Source organism: Sorex fumeus, unplaced genomic scaffold (genome assembly GCF_029834395.1).
Source record: "Sorex fumeus unplaced genomic scaffold, SorFum_2.1 ptg000072l, whole genome shotgun sequence".
NCBI classification, from domain to species: Eukaryota; Metazoa; Chordata; class Mammalia; order Eulipotyphla; family Soricidae; genus Sorex; species Sorex fumeus.
The window spans coordinates 3,639,589-3,658,012 of NW_026606129.1; the positions used below are offsets into that span (position 1 = coordinate 3,639,589).

At 60.5% G+C, this 18,424-nt stretch overlaps 1 protein-coding gene across 2 annotated transcripts in view; it reads left to right on the plus strand.

The window, feature by feature from the left end:
• Window positions 1–18,424, plus strand: part of LOC130037372 (contactin-4) — a 255,110-nt gene that overhangs the window by 227,708 nt on the left and 8,978 nt on the right. The window contains exons 12-14 of one of the 2 annotated variants that reach the window (XM_056129211.1): window positions 12,140–12,315; window positions 15,333–15,453; window positions 17,424–17,582. In XM_056129211.1, the coding sequence (XP_055985186.1) occupies window positions 12,140–12,315; window positions 15,333–15,453; window positions 17,424–17,582 (456 nt within the window). The remainder of the gene's footprint in view (window positions 1–12,139; window positions 12,316–15,332; window positions 15,454–17,423; window positions 17,583–18,424) is intronic. The other variant, XM_056129213.1, reaches the window with a different exon arrangement.

Genomic DNA, 18,424 nt, shown 5'->3' on the forward strand with positions numbered 1-18,424 from the left:
CTGGAGCTTGCCGTATGGTCGGAGCACAGATGAGCTCAGCAAGGATGACGTGACGGTGGCAACAAGTACTGATGCCGGCAGTGGTGGGGGTGCTGCTACAGTGGGGAGGGGAAGGAGGATGATGGTGATGGTGAAGATGATGATGATGGTGATGGTGATGATAATGGTGATGGTGATGATGGTGATGATGATGATGGTGATGATGATGATGGTGATGGTGATGATGGTGATGGTTGATGATGGTGGTGATGGTGGAGATGGTGATGGTGATGATGGTGATGATGATGATGGTGATGAGGATGGTGATGGTGGTGATGATGGTGATGGTGATAATGATGATAGTGATGGTGGGGATGATGATGGTGATGATTATGATGGTGATGATGGTGATGGTGATGATGGTGATGGTAATGATGGTGATGATGATGGTGATGATGGTGATTGATGGTGATGATGATGATGGTGATGATGATGGTGATGGTGGTGATGGTGGAGATGATGGTGATGGTGATGATGATGGTGATGGTGATGATGATGGTGGTGATGATGGTGATGATGGTGGTGATGATGGTGATGATGATGGTGATGGTGATGGTGATGATAGTGATGGTGGGGATGATGATGATGGTGATGATGATGATGGTGATGATTATGATGGTGATGATAGTGATGGTGATGGTAATGATGGTGATGATGATGGTGATGATGGTGATTGATGGTGATGATGATGATGGTGGTGATGGTGGTGATGGTGATGATGGTGATGGTGATGATGGTGATGATGATGATGGTGATGGTGATGATGGTGATGGTGATGATGGTGATGAGAGTGATGGTGATGATGGTGATGATGATGATGATGATGGTGATGAGAGTGATGGTGATTGATGGTGATGATGATGGTGATGGTGGTGGTGATGGTGATGATGATGATGGTGATGATGGTGATGATGATGATGGTGATGATGGTGGTGATGGTGATGATGATGATGATGGTGATGAGAGTGATGGTGATTGATGGTGATGATGATGGTGATGGTGGTGGTGATGATGGTGATGGTCATGATGATGATGGTGGTGATGATGGTGATGAGAGTGATGGTGATTGATGGTGATGATGATGGTGATGGTGATGATGATGATGGTGGTGATGATGGTGACTGATGGTGATGATGATGATGATGGTGGTGGTGGTGGTAATGGTGCTACTGCTACAGTGGGGAGGGGTGCTGATGACAATGGTGATGGTAAAGATGACGGTGATGGTGTTGTACAGCCCCTGTGATGTGACTGTGATCACAGTGATGGTAGCCATGATGGTGGTAGCAGCTGTGACCGTGACTGTGGTGGAGATGGTGCTGCTATTTCTGCTGGTGGCATTGGTGGGAAGGGAAGCAACCACAATGAAGGTGGTGGTGAGGACAGTGGCCGTGTGACACTGACCCTGATAAAGCAGTGATGGTGGGGAGCAGGGAGGTAGTGACGATGAAGGGGATGACTGCTTGAGGGTCCAGCTGTCCCAGGACCATTGGTGGTGAGGAAGGCATGAGCAGAGACGGTGACGGAAGGTAGCACCTGGAATGCCACCAGGGGCCATCCCGAGCCGCACCCCCTTCCTCCAGGGGGCGGCTAAGACCCTCTGCCCGGCTCCTCCTGTTGCCGGAACTCAGTCTTGGCCACAGTTGTTGTGTGGGAGCTGCTCCCTCTGGCCAGATGCTGGCCGGCCGCACTCAGGGTCTGCCCAGCCCAGGCCTCTGTCCCCGGGCCAGGAGGAGGTTCTTTTGATTCAGGATTAGTTTAAAGTCTCCACAGAGAATCAGGTGGGAGGTGCAGGAAGGTGCAGGGCGGTGCAGGCACGCAGGGGCTTGGGCCTTCACTGCCAGGCAGCGTGGACACGGCTTGTCCTGCTGGACCTTAGTACCCACTGGGCCCTCTTTGTATGACTGGCCGTGGGTTCTCGTGCTCAAGGCTTCCTGTGCATGGGTTCACTCACCCCACAAGAGCTGACGTGTGTGTTGGCATTCTCGCTCCCTCTGGAGAAGCTGGAGACGCCCACGTCACTGTGTGGAACACAGACGATGGTGGAATCTGTCTCAGTGCCTTGGTCACGGCTAGTCCTGCAGGCCCGTCTCCCGCGTATGAGACTCTGGGACATGTTTTTCTTTCACAGAAAATGTTTCCTATCCACATCTTTTGGCTCCTCTGGTGCTGAGCGTGCCTGGAGCGGCCGGTCCTGCAGCAGCTGAGTGCTGTGCTCTCCAGGAGCACTTGACAGTGAGTCTCTGGGCCGCTGAGCCTCAGGGAAGCTCCCCATCTTCAGTGCTCAGTCTCGCGGGACACCCTGAATTCCTGCTCCACCCTCCTCCCCTCTCCCTGCCTCACTCTCGCCGGCTCCCGTAGCTCCAACACTTCACGTTCCAGCCGAATAAAAAGAATCAGGCCGAGCTCATTTAGTCCTGGGGCCCCGAGCGAGCTGAGCCCCGGGCCGGGGGGCCTGTTCCACCCATAGATGAGGTGTGGCCCGAGGATGCCACAGGTTCATTGCTGCTGGGGGTTCCAGGGTTGTGTGTGCCTCCAGGAGTGTATGTCTTCAGGAATATGTGCCTGCAGGAGTATGTGCCTCCAGGAGTGTTTGCCTCCAGGAGTGTGTGTCTGCGGGAGTTTGTGTGTCTCCAGGATTGTGTGCCACCAGGAGTGTGTGTTCCAGGAGTGTGCGCTACCAAGAATGTGTGCCACCAGAAGTGTGTGTCTTCAGGGGCGTGTGTTGCCAGGAGTGTGCGCCTCCCGGAGTGTGTGCCTTCAGGAGTGTGTGTGACTAGGATTGTATGCCATCAGGAGTGTGTCTCCAGGAGTATGTGCCACCAGGAGTGTGTGCTGCCAGGAGTGTGTGTCTCCAGGAGTGTATGTGCCTCCAGGAGTGACATGCCAGAGGGTGGGGAGCAAGGCCGGGCTGTGGGGACTCACCCATTCATTCTTCAGCGTTTGGTGCTCATGCCCTGAGCTGAGAAACCTCGCAGTGTAGGGGGCCCCCACTGACCCAGAGCCGCGCTGTCCCCTCGCAGTGTAGGAGGGCCCATGTGACCCAGAAAGCGCTGCTGTCCTTCTCGCAGTGCCTCTGCTTTAGTGAGATCATGAACACAGGCTCCAGGCCAGCAGATGACCCGCCTGGTGACAGTGACTCGCCGGTGTCCAGCGGGGGTGAGGGTGGGGCAGTCCGCCTGACAATGGCGCTTCCTGCCCCCACCCCGACTTCAGGAACAAGAAACATCGGCTTGTGTTCTCTTCTTCCTCCTCATATCAGCGATTGACCAGGGAGTCCCCACAGGAGGGGAGATGCTCGTGAGCTGGTCACCCAACAGACGGCAACCCCCGCCCCTCTCAGTGTAGGTGGGCACTATCGCAGAGCCCCTCAAGCCCACCCGAGTTCCCCAGGGGCATGAACAGACGGACCCTCTCACCACACGGGGGAGGAACCGCAAGTCCTGGGACCTGATGCTGAAAGTCATCCCCAACCCCAGAGCTGCCCCCCCAAGCTCAAACCCCCCCTCCAGCTCATCCCCCTGAGCTCATCCCTCCCCCCAATGAGGAACTCGGGGGTCCCGTTGAAGTAACGAAGTAACCTAGTCCCTGCTGCTCCTACAGCTCCTCCTTCCCTCGGGGTGTAGACCAGGGGGCTCTCGGTCTAGCGAGCCCAAGGGTGCGGGCGAGGCTTTGCCCACGGTGCCCAGGGGTGGGCTTTGGGCTGGCAACAGCTGGCAGTTGGACATAAACTCCCATGCTTGAGCATTCATGCTTGCACCAGAAATTACTTTGTCATCTTCCCCAGCCTGTAGGAAGCAGCCAACAGCTGTCACGAGACGGCGACTTATTCCACGCTCAGCTTCCCTGAGAATGTCACTCTTCTTACCTCGAAATTTAAATGTCGCTCTCCCCTCTTTCCCCACCAGCTAATCCTGGGCATCAGTAGAAACAGTAATGGTGGCATCTCACTCCTGGGGGGCCGTGCGGTTGAGAGCCATTAACCCGGTTTGAATTTTGTCGTTATCTGAGGATGACAAATACCATCGCTTGCAAATTGCAGATGAGAAGCTGCAGCTCCAAGATGTCAAATGGCCTCGTGGCCTTCAGAGTCTCCCCAGGACGCTGCAGCCAGCTCTGAAAATCAGGTTCACTGTGGTACTGACTGGGCCTCTTTCTCTCTCACCCAGCTTAGCATTTTAGCAAACCCGAGACAGCCTTAGAGCATCACCAAGAGGCCTCAGATTCCCTGAGAAACGAATCACAGGTTCCACCTTGCAAATAAACTCTGAGCCCAGGCGCTGCTGTCTACACTGCGTGGGCACTGCCTCTCGGGGACAGCGCCTTAGGGGCCCACTGGCTACCGCACGTGAGGGCCGCATCCTAGGACAGGTTGACCATGCATTCTACCTGCATACACGTAGGCAGACGTGCACACGCGCGTGCAGCCGTGCACACACACCTCGAGGGCTTCTCGTTTCTGTGCAGCTGAGAGGTTTCCGGGGGAGGAAGTCATCTGTGGTCTTTACTTTTTCTAACTAACCATGACCTCTTCTGAACAGTTGTGGATTGGCCCTTCCTGAATCCCTCTGCAGTGGCTGGCCAGTTTTAACGCTGCCCATTGCCGGGCCTTTGGGCACAGCATCAGAACTCAGCTGCCCATGATCACAGCGCCATACTGGGCATGGAGAAGGGCAGTCTGGAGCCCCAGGGGGCTGAGGTTCTTCTCCCTGGGAGACCCGAGGAGGTAGCAAGGGGCACATTTCCTGTGGCTGATGGAGACGAGGCAGAGGCCACTGCCCAGTGAAGAGGCTCCAATGTACACCCGAAACCCACATGACGCTGTGTGATCCCACTGCACCACACACGTGCACACACATGTGCATACATACACTCATGCACACACAAGCACACATACACACACATAAATGCACGCACACACATGCACACACACGTGTGTGTGTGCACACACGCATTCACGTACACATACACGCACCATGCGTACACACGTGCACGCACACATACACACATGCACACATATACCCATGCACACACACACACACACACACACGCACACACGCACGCACACTGTCCTTTGCCTGGAGAAGATCTCAGCTCTAAGTGCTCTGCTGTTTCTCTGGGTTTTCCTGTTCCGCGTGAAACGGGCCCTTGCAGACGCCGCTCGGAAAACAAACTCAATTAAGCTGCCTGCGCCTCTCTGACCCGACATTGATTTTTTTTTTCTCTTTGGGTCAGCAACTCTGGTCAGAGAGAAAAGTTTCTGTCTGGTGGGCAGATTAGACCAACGTGCAGGGCCCCTGGCCGCCCCTCCCGCTCGGGGGTGCCCCCCTCAGCCAGCTGGCCACCACAGCAGCCACAGGCCCAACCAAGAACCCCGACCCCTCCCAGCCCCCGGGGAGCGTGGGGCCTCCTGGGAAAGAGGCTCCTTCCTGGGCTGAGCTCGGCGCGTCCCAGCCGTGGGCATGTGAGCTGCCCAGGTCTCTGAGCCAAGCGCTTCCCCCTAACGCGGGACCCTCTCTCCTGGCCCAAACCCAGGGCGACTGCCAGGACGGACTGACCTGCTGCCTGCCCTTCCCCGCCAGGAAGTGCCCCAGTGCCTCCTGGGCTCAGCTCAGCCTCCCTCCGGCAGGAGCAGGGCAGCCGAGCCCACCACACACTTCTCTGAGCCTGCGGCGCCCCCTGCTGGAGCACAGTGCCCCTGCCGCCATGGGCTGCTGGGGGGAGTGACTCCTCCCCAGGACCCCTCGGCCAGAGCAGAGGGATAACCAGGGTCCTGAGCTCAGCACAGACTTGCCGGTGCACTAACGGGCTTTTTATTCTTTGGGTTTGGGTCGCGGTGCTTGGGGGCAGTGCTCGGAGGGCTGTGCGGCTGGGGTGTGCAGAGCGCCGCCCCAGCCCTCCCCCTTTCTTAGGGGCCCTCTGGCCAGACGCAGGAAGAGTGATGGGCAGTGGCGGGGCGCAGGCTGGCCGCTCCTCCTCCTCCAGCAGAGAAATTCCCGCTCCGTTCGAGGGAGATGCTTCTCTGGTCCCCGGGTCCCCCATGTCCTTCTCCCGCCTCTTCCCTCAGTCTGGGCTCACGCACGGCTCCTCGGCTAACCCTGACCGGCAGATGTGCTTTAGTTCCTTGTTGATGAGGACAGTCACTTCCAATAGTCTGTTTGGATCAATTCTTTCTAAGGCGAGAGAGGGGGAGTTTCGCTTCTTACGTAAAAGCAGCTGTGGGCCCTGCCCTGACTTCCCTCCTTCGAAAGACACCCCCGCCGAGAAGCCCACTGAGTGGCCAACCCTCCGCAGGCAGAGCTTGGTGGGAGGAAGAGCAGGAGATGCCGCTTCATACAAGCGACACCTACGGGAGACACACAGGGTCCTTGCCTGTGGCCCCAGCCGAGAGTGTCAGTTCCAGAGCCGGGACAGTGCCTGGGCGGTGCTGGACGCTGGGGGCAGTGGCTGTAGCTGGGTTCACCGCAGGGACTGCTCCAGGAGCCGTGGCACCTCAGTGGGTGTGTGGGGCCGCCTTGCCCAGCCCAGCCTCGCTGCCCTCCCCCCCCCCCCAGGCCCGGAGAGCCGCCACGGCCAGTGCTGCCCGGGGCACCAGTCAGGGCAGCTCTACTCACACACGGCTCCAGCCTGGGTCTGTCCCACGGGTCAGAGCTGGCCCCAGGAGCTGTGCCAGGGTGTCGGTTAGACCGAGACCAGGCCACGGTGCTGTGCCGTGTCCACGGAGCCTGGCCCCTGAGCCCCTCTGCGTGACCCCATGGCGTGGCCCCATAAGGGCGGGCTCCTTGCTTCTGATGGCTTCTCTCTGCCAGTCGCCCTGCCCACCCCCCTGCAGAAAAGTGGGCTCACGCCGTGCCAGCAGAGAGGACAGCTGACGCGAGGGGACACACCCAGGGGCATCAGGAAGCGTGTCGACCCCCACGGGCTCCCCACTTGGCACAAAGCTGGTTTAGTCGCCCCTGTCCAGAGTGAGCATCTGGCTCTCAGAACCTGCCCAGGTGCGTGGGGTGAGGGACCCGCGGGGACCCTCCAGAGATGAAAGCATCAGCCCCTGTGAGGGCCGGGCCAGCACAGCAGGGGGAGACTCCCGGATTTGCTCCCGGATGGACGGGCTCAACCCCAAGTCCCCTCTGCCGCCTCAAGAGCACTGCACCGTGCAGATGGGAAGGGATCTGTGAGAAGGGGCTCACTCCGGAGAGGCATTTCCCAGGGGACAGCACCATGGGAGTCTTGCTTCCGAGACTGTCAGCAAACTTGGTACAGGCAGAGCCTGCACAGAAGCCAGGGGACAGTGAGGGGGAGGCCCTTTACCAGCCTGCCCATGCATCAGACCAGCACCCGCCGTGCCTACCACAGCACCCACCCGCAAACCACAGTCAGACCACAGTCAGCCACGGCACCCACCAACAAACCACAATCAGACCACAGTCAGACCACGGCACCCATCCACAGACCACACTCACACCAGGGACCCACCAGCAGACCACAGTCAGACCACAGCACCCGCCCCGCAGACCACAGTCAGACCACAGTCAGACCACGGCACCCATCCACAGACCACACTCACACCAGGGACCCACCAGCAGACCACAGTCAGACCACAGCACCCGCCCCGCAGACCACAGTCAGACCACAGTCAGACCACGGCACCCATCCACAGACCACACTCACACCAGGGACCCACCAGCAGACCACAGTCAGACCACAGCACCCGCCCCGCAGACCACAGTCAGAACACAGTCAGACCATGACACCCATCCACAGACCACAGTCACACCAGGCACCCACCAGCAGACCACAGTCAGACCACAGTCAGACCACAGCACCTGCCCACAGACCACAGCATCTGCCCCGCACACCACAGTCAGACCACAGTCAGACCACGGCACCCATCCACAGACCACACTCACACCAGGGACCCACCAGCAGACCACAGTCAGACCACAGTCAGACCACAGCACCCGCCCCGCAGACCACAGTCAGACCACAGTCAGACCATGGCACCCATCCACAGACCACAGTCACACCAGGCACCCACCAGCAGACCACAGTCAGACCACAGTCAGACCACAGCACCCGCCCCGCAGACCACAGTCAGACCACAGTCAGACCATGGCACCCACCCACAGACCACAGTCACACCAGGCACCCACCAGCAGACCACAGTCAGACCACAGTCAGGCCACAGCACCTGCCCACAGACCACAGCATTTGCCCCGCAGACCACAATCAGACCACAGCACGTGCCATGTGGCCTGACCACGCTTCCTTTGGCAGCTGCTCCAGCCCTGCAACCCTGAAATGTTCCAAGCTTCCCCTGGAGCTGCTGGCAGTGTCTCACATGGGCTTGTTGTGGTGCAGGTCCCATTCATGAGGGAATGGTCCAGCCTGGGTCACTGAGCTGCCCCCCCCACCATGGGGCAGTGGGCTCTTGTGTGTTTCATGCAGAACAGACACGTCCATCCGTCCGTTCACCTCTGGAAGCTGCAGAGTGCTCAGAGTCAGCCAGAGTCCGCTGGGACTCACTGTGCCCATCGTCCAGCCTCCCTGGCAGTGGCGGTCAGCTCCTCTGGAGAAGCCCCCTGGCCTGCCCCACCTCCAAGCCCAGGTCACTGAGGAGACCGGTGCCACCTCTGGCCAGCTCCAGGTCTGCAGAAATTCCCCCATGGAAGAGGCCAGAAAGACAGGACAGGGGATGGCCATTGGCCTTGCCTGTGTCCAGCCCCAGGTCCATCCTAGCACCAGGTAGAGTCCCCTGGGCCCCACCAGGAGGACCCCAGCGCACTGAGCACTGCCAGGTGTGCCCCCAGAATGAAACATTATAATTCTCCTTCGAAAAATCTCTATAAAGGCGGCACCACTGACTGAGGCTCGTGAAACCGCCCGGCTAAGAATCATGTTAGTGAGGAACGGTGCCCTGCTTCCAGGGGCGAAGGGAGAGAAGGGGGCGCAGAGGGGGCTCGGGTCCAGGAATCCCAGACGCAACCCTGGGGCTGCGCACGGGACCCCGTTCCATCACCCCCGACCCCTACCCAGCACCACCCAGAGCCGCCCCGAGAGACCTGCCAGGGATAGGCCTGGTGGTCCCGGCACCCACTGCAGCGTCAGACCCCAGCACGGACTGCTGGGCAGGGCATCTGAGGATCGCCTGGAGAGGCCCCCGGGCCCCGTAGGAGCCCCCAGATGCAGCAGCCTTTATCCTCGGAAGGCTAGAGTCTGAAATCCAAAGGCCTCTGCCTGAACAGAGCGAGTCGGGATGGATCTAGTGTCAGGACATCGAGTCTGATTGCTGACGTGCTTACACAGTAATTTATGAGTGAATGAGTGACCCTTGGGGTTGATCGGATCTTGTTTTCCTGCTGGGAGCCCCCCCCCCCTCGGGCAGTGCTCAGGAATCGCTCCTGGGGTGCTCTGGAAACTCAGGCCGTGCAGGATCGACATGCTTCTCTCCCAGTAAGACCCCCTTCCCCGGGCTGTGCGCCCACCCTCTCCCCCAGACCCACCACGAGCGGCAGAGTGGGGGGCCGTGGCCCCCTTGGTGACTGCTGCCGAATCACGTCCGGTGGGCATGGCAGTTCCCCGCGGGAAGGCCGGCTGCCAGCAAGAGGGACAATAGCCACCGAGACGCCTCCAGACGGAAGTCAAGGCGCAAACAGGTTCTCCTTGATCTTGATGAATTGAAACCAAAGGAGGGGAGACAGCCTGGTCTGCACACAGCAGCTGTTTATTTGTGTACAGTGTTTTTATTCAAATGTAAGGAAATTAATCAAGTGACCGGCGTCTCAGCACACGCGTCCAGGGCAAGCCGGCAGTTGGCGCAAACCAAGTGGCTAATGAGGTCCTGAGCTCGTCTCCCCGCGCCGGGCCCAGCCACCCTCCCCGGGGCGCTGCCTCACTCACTTTGCATCGATTCTGGCAGTCAGAACGGGAGCAGGACTCGGTGCCCGGTGCGGAGTCAATGAATCAGCCGCTGTCACTCGGCCACTGTGCCCGCGTGGTCCTTGCGTGGTCTTCCTCCTAACCTCACCGCATTCACCAAACTCAGACCTGCTCAAGGCCCCTTGGGGCAGCCAGGGGCAGTGGGAAGGGTGAGCCGGAGGCCAGGCCGAGGCGTCAGGCCAGCTGCCGTTCCTCCCTGCTGACGGTCACCCCCAAGCTTGGTCCTGGATCCACTCTAAGCAGCCAAGCTGTGAGCACCGCAGGCCCCGGCTCTCACGGCAGCCCTGTTGGTGCTGGGCACTGCGACTCATGCTAGGAGGCCAGCGGGGGACGTGCCAGCCTCACCGTAGGGCAGCACCTTCATGCCACAGGTGGCAGCTGCCTCTGTCCCCCCTCTGCAGCCCGGAGATGTCCACTGACATCTCAGGGCACAATGCTGTCATCCTCTCTGCAGCCCAGAGGTGTCCACTGGCATCTCAGGGCACAATCCTGCCCTCCCTGACCTTGGTCTCTGGACGGCTTGTGACCAGGGGGCAAGTTCTCAGCCCAGTGTGGGCATCGCTGGTCTCCCCCAGGGCTGGGTCCCTCTTTGGGGGGGGGGGCACAGAGAACCACCTGAGAAGCACGCGGTGACCAGGAAAACGAGGGTCCCCTCCCTGTCCCACATGGTTCGGGAGGAAATAACAGATGAAGGGAGGCATAAAAGACAAAAATCTGAAGTCCGTGGGAAGCTAGAGGAAAGTGGGGTCCTCTCTTGCTGACCGTCACCCCGTGATTTGAGCAGGGATTGTTTCTCCCCATCTTTGTCTGGCCCGTGAGAAGAATTTCAGTTCCGAAGGGCCTGGCGGGCCCCGTGCTTGCTTGCATGTGAGAAGTCAGGTCCCCCCCCCCAGCACTGCGTGGTCACAAGCCCCCGCCAGGAGCCACCCAGCACTGACACTGGGACAGCCTCTGAGCACGGCCGCTGTCACCCTCCCCGCTAAGGCCACTCCAGAATGACTCGTGCTCCGTGGAGTCGTGAAGTCGCCGCGTCTCTTCCCAGACCTTGGCTTAGGATGACACTGAGGTGGTGGCCCCAACCCCATCCCCCTTCTGAAGAGCCTGTGGCTTTTGTCCCGCGGCCTGGGCCTCAGGAAGGCTGCTCCCCACCGCGTGCCGGGACAGCCTCAGCCGTGAGAGGCCCCCGGCAGCCCACACACACGTCACCCTCCTTGCCTCGGGTGGGAGAGCGGCCATCCTGCCAGTGGACATTCACCCGTCTCCTGACCCGAGGTGTTTGCTTTCCAGGCCCGGATGAAAGACGAGAGACCGTTTGAAATATTCTCTTTAAAGAGGGATTTTGAGTGTGGGCTATTTCAAATAGAACCCATCAAATGTCTCCTAGATTCCAGAACTCCTGGCTGCGATTCTGATCTGAGGAACAGTGGATAAATAGCTCTCCAGCCCCAGCAGGACGCCCCGCCCGGAGGAGAGGGGAGGGGCTGATCAATGCTCTTTATTGTTTTCTCGCTTTGATTTTTCTCTTTGTGCTGCTTTCTTTGATTGGTTGGGTTGGGTTTAGTACACAGAAACTTCTGGAACATGGCTAAATTCAGCATTTCTTTTTTCTTAGTTACTGGACCATGCCCGGCTGTACACAGAGCCAGCACTGGGCTCCGGGCTCAGGGACACTCCTGCTGGGGCCAGGGGACCGTATGGGGTGCCCGGGATTGAGCCCAGGTGGCTGCATGCAAATCAAGTGTCCCTCGCCCCCTCCCCCCCACCGTCATCCTTTCGCTCCCCACACTCCCGTTCTCCAGGCTCCAAGTCCTGTGCTGTCTGTCTGTCCGTCCCAGCAGAAGGAAATAGCTCCGGGCTGAATATGGATATGGAGTTTGTAAACTGTGTCCCCCAGCACGCCAGCCCGTCCGTCCCCAGCTAGAACCCTCCGAGTCCAAAAGGAGTCCGTTGAAGGGTGCTCCCCGCTGACACAGGCTCCTCCGAGGTGCTCACGGGGACCCTGTCCTTGCCTTCATCGGCGTGAGGAGAGCAGACCGCAGAGCCCCTCCACCGCTCGGTCTCACTGCCACCCACTGTTGGCCTCCACCGATCTGTACTAATCTCCACTCACTGTCTGCACTCACCTCCACTCTGTGCTCACCTCCTTCCCTCTCCTGCCCTGCAGACCCGACCCGGGTGATGGTGCCGCCTTCCAGCATGGACGTAACGGTGGGCGAGAGCATTGTCCTGCCCTGCCAGGTCACCCATGACCACTCGCTGGACATCGTGTTCACTTGGTCCTTCAACGGCCACCCCATTGACTTCGACAGAGACGGGGACCACTTTGAGAGAGTCGGGGGGGTAAGTATTAACACCCGAGCCAGCCGCTGCTCCGAGCAGACTGAGAGACCCTGTGAGAGGCGCCGAGAGAAACAGGAGACTGGGGCTCTGCGACCCCGTTCCCCGCACAGTCGGTGGCGTCACTTGTCGTGAAGCCTGGGGAGGGGGCGGGGATCTCCATCCCCACAGCAGCACCAGGCCGGCTCTGCGGAGCTCCAGGCTGCAGCCCGGCCTGGACTCCCCCGCCCTCAGCCTGGCCCTGACCCAGGGGAGCGCAGGGGACAGCTGCCCGCGGCCACTGAGGTCAGGTTGGGGCTGGGCGGAAGATGTCTTAGGTTACCTAGCAGCTCCAGGAGGTCAAAACCAAATGGCTCCATGTTCCAGAGGCCCCGTTCCACACAGTGTGGAGTGGACCTGCCAGGGGCTCTGTGCCCTCGATGCCCCGATTCCATCAGGATGACAAGGCTGCCAGCCTGCCGATCCCCCCACGGCCCTGGGGCTGGGACTGGACCGCCCACCCCGGTCTGGCTGACCTGGGCCCTGGAAGCCCGAAGGTGGAGCTCAGGAGCATTGGGGCTAGACGGTCACTCGGGAAGGGGCACTAGCTGTGGCCTCTCGCTGCCAGCTGCTTCCGTGAATCCTTTTGTTGCTTCCAGCTTAACAAAACTAGTAAATACAGAGAACACCCCAGAAAGCACAGCCACAACATTCTGCCCCGGGGCTGCTGTGTCGGAACCGTCCAGGTCACGGCTCGTTCCTCCAACTGATGGACAGAACGGGTCACTGAGCTGGCACAAAGGTTTCCAGAAACCCGGGTGGATTCCCTCCAACTCCCTGGCCCAGTAAGCCCAGGGGGCGTTTGCCCCTTAAGCCCAGTGTCACCCCCTGAAGCCCACTGTGCCTGCCATCCTGGAGCCCTGTGCCAAGAGGCCACCCCGTCTCCTTCCTCTGAAGGCTGCGTGGCTCCAAGCCAGCACAGCCGCCCCTGCACTTACGCACGGGCCTCCCCCAGAGCCAGCGAAGTCTGCCCCCCTCAGACCAGGAAACTCCAGGGGCCGGAGCGATAGCACAGTGGGTAGGGCGTTTGCCTTGCACGCGGTTGACCCAGGTTTGATTCCCAGCATCCCATATGGTCCCCCGAGCACCGCCAGGAGTGATTCCTGAGTGCGGATCCAGGAGTAATCCCTGTGCATCGCCAGGTGTGACCCGAAAAGCAAAACCAAACAAACAAAGCAAAACAACAACAACAACAAAAAAAAAACAGAAAACTCCAAAGGGTTCCCCCTTAAAGCCACCTCCACACCTGTCTTAGGGCTATAGTTTGTGTTAGTTAAACCAAGTTCAAGATGACCACTGGGGTCACCCAGGCATGGATGCGTCAACCCGCCCAGGGCTAGTTCCCCCGCTTAAAGGCGAGCATCTTCTGGGCTAATGACCCAGTCTGGATCCCCCTAAAGTCCAGCCAAGCCAGTTCCCTTCTCCCTTCAATCCAAAGTGTCCCATCCTTCAACCCCGAGTTGTTTTCCTCCACAAACCGGGTTTGAACCCAGCGTGGCGCCTTCCCTACTGGAGCAGGCCTATGGCACCCCGAAGGCTCAGAGCAGGCGCCATCCCTGACCCCATCTGGCCCCTCCCACGGGGCCTTCTGGGGAGATTCATCTTTGCCTGAGCTCTAGGCCAGTGTTGTGCTCACGCCCAAGATCGCCTCAGTCAGACCCACGGAAGGGGCTTCGCCCCAAGTCCAGATGACGGGCACGGGGGTCCCTTCATTTGTGAATCACCTAGGGTGCCCGGGATTGAGCCCAGGTGGCTGCATGCAAATCAAGTGTCCCTCGCCCCCTCCCCCCCACCGTCATCCTTTCGCTCCATCCTTAGTTTCCAGGTTCTTTATGAGTCCTGATCCTCAGAGGAGTCCTGTGAACTTGATTAGAAAGTACTAGAACTGGCGCTGGAGTGATAGTCCAGTGGGGAGGGCGTTTACCTTGCACACAGCTGACCCCGGTTCGATTCCCGTCATCCCATATGGACCCTGAGCACCGCCAGGAGTGATTCCTGAGTGCAGACCCAGGAGTAACCCCTGAGCATGGCCAGGTGTGACCCAAAAAGAAAAAAAAAGTACTAGAACCTAGATGAGTGCCCCTGAGTTATGAGTTCGGGGGCTGTTTTAACGGGGGTCACAAGGGCTGTCCCCAGTGTCCTTGGTGGTGCAGGTGGCCGCGTGTACAGGCCTCCAAGGCCCAGCTGAGTTGGCAGGGAAAAGTCCGCCTGGCTTTTCTGGAACAGGCGCCTGGGCCGTGGACGCGATTGTCCCTGCAGGACACAGGGCGGGTCATCAGTAGCCCCCGGTCTGTGTGTCACCCCAGCAGACCAGGAGCCAATGCTAGGAGGCTGGAGAACCCCTGGGGCCGCAAGGTGGTCACTGCCTCACTAGGGGCAGCTGAACACAGGGCTCGGGGCTGCCAGGGAAAGCAGCGTCCAGCGCGGGGCCTGTGGCCAGCCAGCATGAGTGGGAAGGCTGCGCGGTGACCTTCGCACCCAAGCAGACCCCTCCCTCCATGGGCCGTGCGGTGAAGCTGAGTGGTGGTTCCTGGGCGTGCCACGCCGCCCTGGGCCCGTTAGTCCTGTTTTTCTGTGGGTCAAACATGCATCTGGTGTTTGGAAAACAAATTAGCCCCGGTTCCCCCGAGCAGCCGGGCCTGTCACCCCTCATCTGGCCCGGAGCAGGGCAAGCGCTGGCCCCCGGCAGGCTGCGGGCTCGGGCCACAGGCCCCTGCGCCCAGCCCAGGGGGTGCGAGCCGGGAGCTGTGGGCGAGAGGTCTGCAGAGCTCATGCCCCCCACCCGGTGCCCCCGACGCCTGCTGGGGTGGCCAGTATGGCAGCGCCCACAGCCAGGCACGCAGGTCTCAGTGCCTCTGTGGGGGCGGCTCCTTGCTCAGTGCTCATCAGCCGGCGGACGGTGGATCCGGCTGGCATAGCGTCCTCCGTGCCCGGCCACTCTCGGCCCCGGTCAGTCACTGTGGCCGCTCTCCGCTTCTCAGCAGGATTCCGCCGGCGACCTGATGATCCGAAACATCCAGCTCAAGCACGCGGGCAGGTACGTCTGCACCGTGCAGACCAGCGTGGACCAGCTCTCCGCCACCGCCGCCCTCATCGTCAGAGGTACGGGCCAGGCGTCCGCCTCTGCACGCGCGGGGCACTGAGGGCCGAGTACCCGCCGGCTGCCGGAGCCGCTCACACCTAGCACTAGCACAGAGCACTGAGAACTGAGTATCCCGCCCCCCCGCAGCTGCCAGAACCGCTCAGACCTAGCACTAGCACAGAGCACTGACAACCGAGTACCCCGCCCCCCATGGCTGCCGGAACCACACAGACCTGGCACTAATACAGAGCACTGAGAACCGAGTACCCCACCCCCATGCAGCTGCCAGAACCGCTCAGACCTCTGAGAGCCAGAACAGAGGGAAGAGTCTGGGAGCGGTGAGATGGGAGCTCTGGGTGTTTCCTCTGGACCCCACAGATGAAATTTTGGGTCAGAGATACGCCAGTTTGGTAATGTCATCACCACATCCACCCCATTCCCTTCTCCCCTAAATCTGAGCGTCTGATTCAGCTCCTGAATGGGACTTTGAGGCCAGGCCTCTGCGGTCACCCTTGCTTGGCCGGGAGCCAGACGCTGGCGTGGACACAGCGCGGAGCAGGGGCGGGAGACCTGGGGCCCAGCCGCCCGCACCCACGTCACGGGGTTCTTCCCACTTTCAAAGCCACCCGAGCAGCTCACTCTCCCTGAGGGGACAAAGGAATTCTATTGCTGGAAATTTATCCTCTATGTAATTAGGATAATGTTCAGATCAGCAGTTTAAACACCAATAAATTAGACTAATAAATATTTAAATCAGTAATACTTGAAGTTCTTAAATGATATTGTATACTTCATTTCACAGAAAATAACATTCAATACCAAGAGGAATTTGCCAGCCAGTCTGGAGAAAGTCTCGTCTCCTCAGTTAATAAGGCCCATAAATTCACCTGCCAGGGGGACCCTCAGCTCCCCGTATCCCCCCCACCTGCCCCAGCTGCCTTTCTGCCGGGCGAGCCAGCCCGACCCCCGTCCCCGTGGCCAGCGCCTCGATGGACGCTTCCTTTAGTTCAGAGGGTGGACACTGGTGTGCTGAGTCACCCGGGCACTTCCCCATGCAGCTGGCCGAGCAGGGTCTGGTCTCATCTGTGCTGTGGGTGAGGAGCAGAGTCACCCCTTGCCAGGCCCTTCTCAGCCTCGCGCCCCGTGGCCAATGTGCAAGAGACTCTTGAGGGACCCCCCAACAGGGTCCAGGAGCCAAGCGATGGGGCACCCCGGGGCCTGGGTGAGGAAGGAGCTCAGGGCCGGAGCCCATGCCCCCCCTGTCCCAGCGCCAAGACCAGGCCCCTATGTTCAGGACAGGAGCGGCCACGGGCAGAGGGACCTGCCTGGTCTCAGGGAGCTGCTCAGTGCCGCTCTGAGTGGACGCTCTGAGAGAGCGTGGCCGTCAGCAGCCGGGCAGCCAGCGAGGTCCACATGCCTGCCCACGGGGCCTCGCCACCTCCATGCGGTGTCCAGCCAGCTGTGGCTGCAGCTGCCCATCCAGGGGTCACTGGGCAGCGGGGGACCCACCTTGTCAGCCTGGGGCCACGCGCCGTGGTGCTCGGGGCCTGCGGCTGCCCTGTGGTACTCAGCCCGGCCGCAGCCCCGAACACAGGCCCCCACGGGGTCCCCCCCATCCTGCTGCCTCCTGATGCCATCCAGTCTGCCGGGCACTCACCGTGCCCCGAGTTCCGGGGCCTGGGGCCAACTGAGGCTGTGATTCTAGGCTGGGTGCCCACGAAGGCAGGGTCTTATGGCAGGGCCTCGGTCGGTAGGGGACAGACAGACAAGCCCGGGCCGGGGGTCGCCTAGTCTCAGGCCCTCAGGGAGAGTCTGTCCCCGCTTCACTGGCAGGACCAGGAGGAACGAGCACCGGCCTGGGAGCATGGGGCGGGGCCGGGAGAAAGGGGGTAGGGAGGCTGGGAGCACGCGGCAAGGCTGGGAGCACGGGGCAGGGCCCCCGCGTGGACCGCTGACCTCCCACCACTGCTGAGGGCCTTGCTCTTCCCAGGCCCCCCGGGCCCGCCAGAGGCCGTGACCATCGACGAGATCACAGACACCACGGCCCAGCTGTCGTGGCGAGCCGGGCCCGACAACCACAGCCCCGTCACCCTGTACGTGATCCAGGCCAGGACGCCCTTCTCCGTGGGCTGGCAGGCCGCCAGCACAGGTACAGCTGGGACAGGACCGGGCAGGCAGGAGGAGGCACTGGACAGCTGGGGACAAGGACAGCTGGGGACAGGGCCCGGCAGGCAGGAAGCACTGGACAACTGGGGACAGGGTTGGGCAATCCACCAGCACTGGACAGCTGGGGACTCCCCTGGGCAGAAGCAGTGGCCTCTGACGTCCCAGCATACAGGTGACCAGGCACACAGGTGACCCAGCACACGTGTCCTGGCCTCCCATGGCTCTGCACCATGACAGAACCTGTTGCTTCTGACTCTCACTCCCGAGAAGCAAAACCATCCAAGCTTTGGAGGGGTCAGATTTTCCTGAAAGCCGCCCTAACTGTGGTACAGAGCTCAGATGCACCGTCTGTGCTGGACTAGATTCTCTCTTCGGCTGGGGTCACTCTGGGGATGGCAGCAGGAGCCTTTAGGACGGTCTCCGGCTGCTGAGTGGGAGGCAACGAGGCCCACCCTCACCCCCCCTCACAGCCACGCCGGACAGAACAGAGGCTGGGGCACAGCCAGGAGGCCCGCGTGGCCCCCTCACACTTCCCCCAGGCCGGTGCAGCCCACCCCTGTGCCTGCCTCCTAGGGGCGGCAGACAGCGAAACAATCCCTGAAGGACCTGGGAGGATACGGCATACGCCACGGCCAGTAGCTCCTGACCCTGCACCCCTCTGAGCACTTTGAGTTTAGTCTCCAAGGAGGTCCCCCAAGAGAGTGCAGACCCTGTCCAGGAGGCGGCCCTGAGCCCCGGGCCCCCAGAGGCCGCAGCAGGCACAGGACGCCCCACCTCTGGGTGGTGCCGTGTCCGAGGGTCCCGAGGACCATCCCTTCTCCTTCT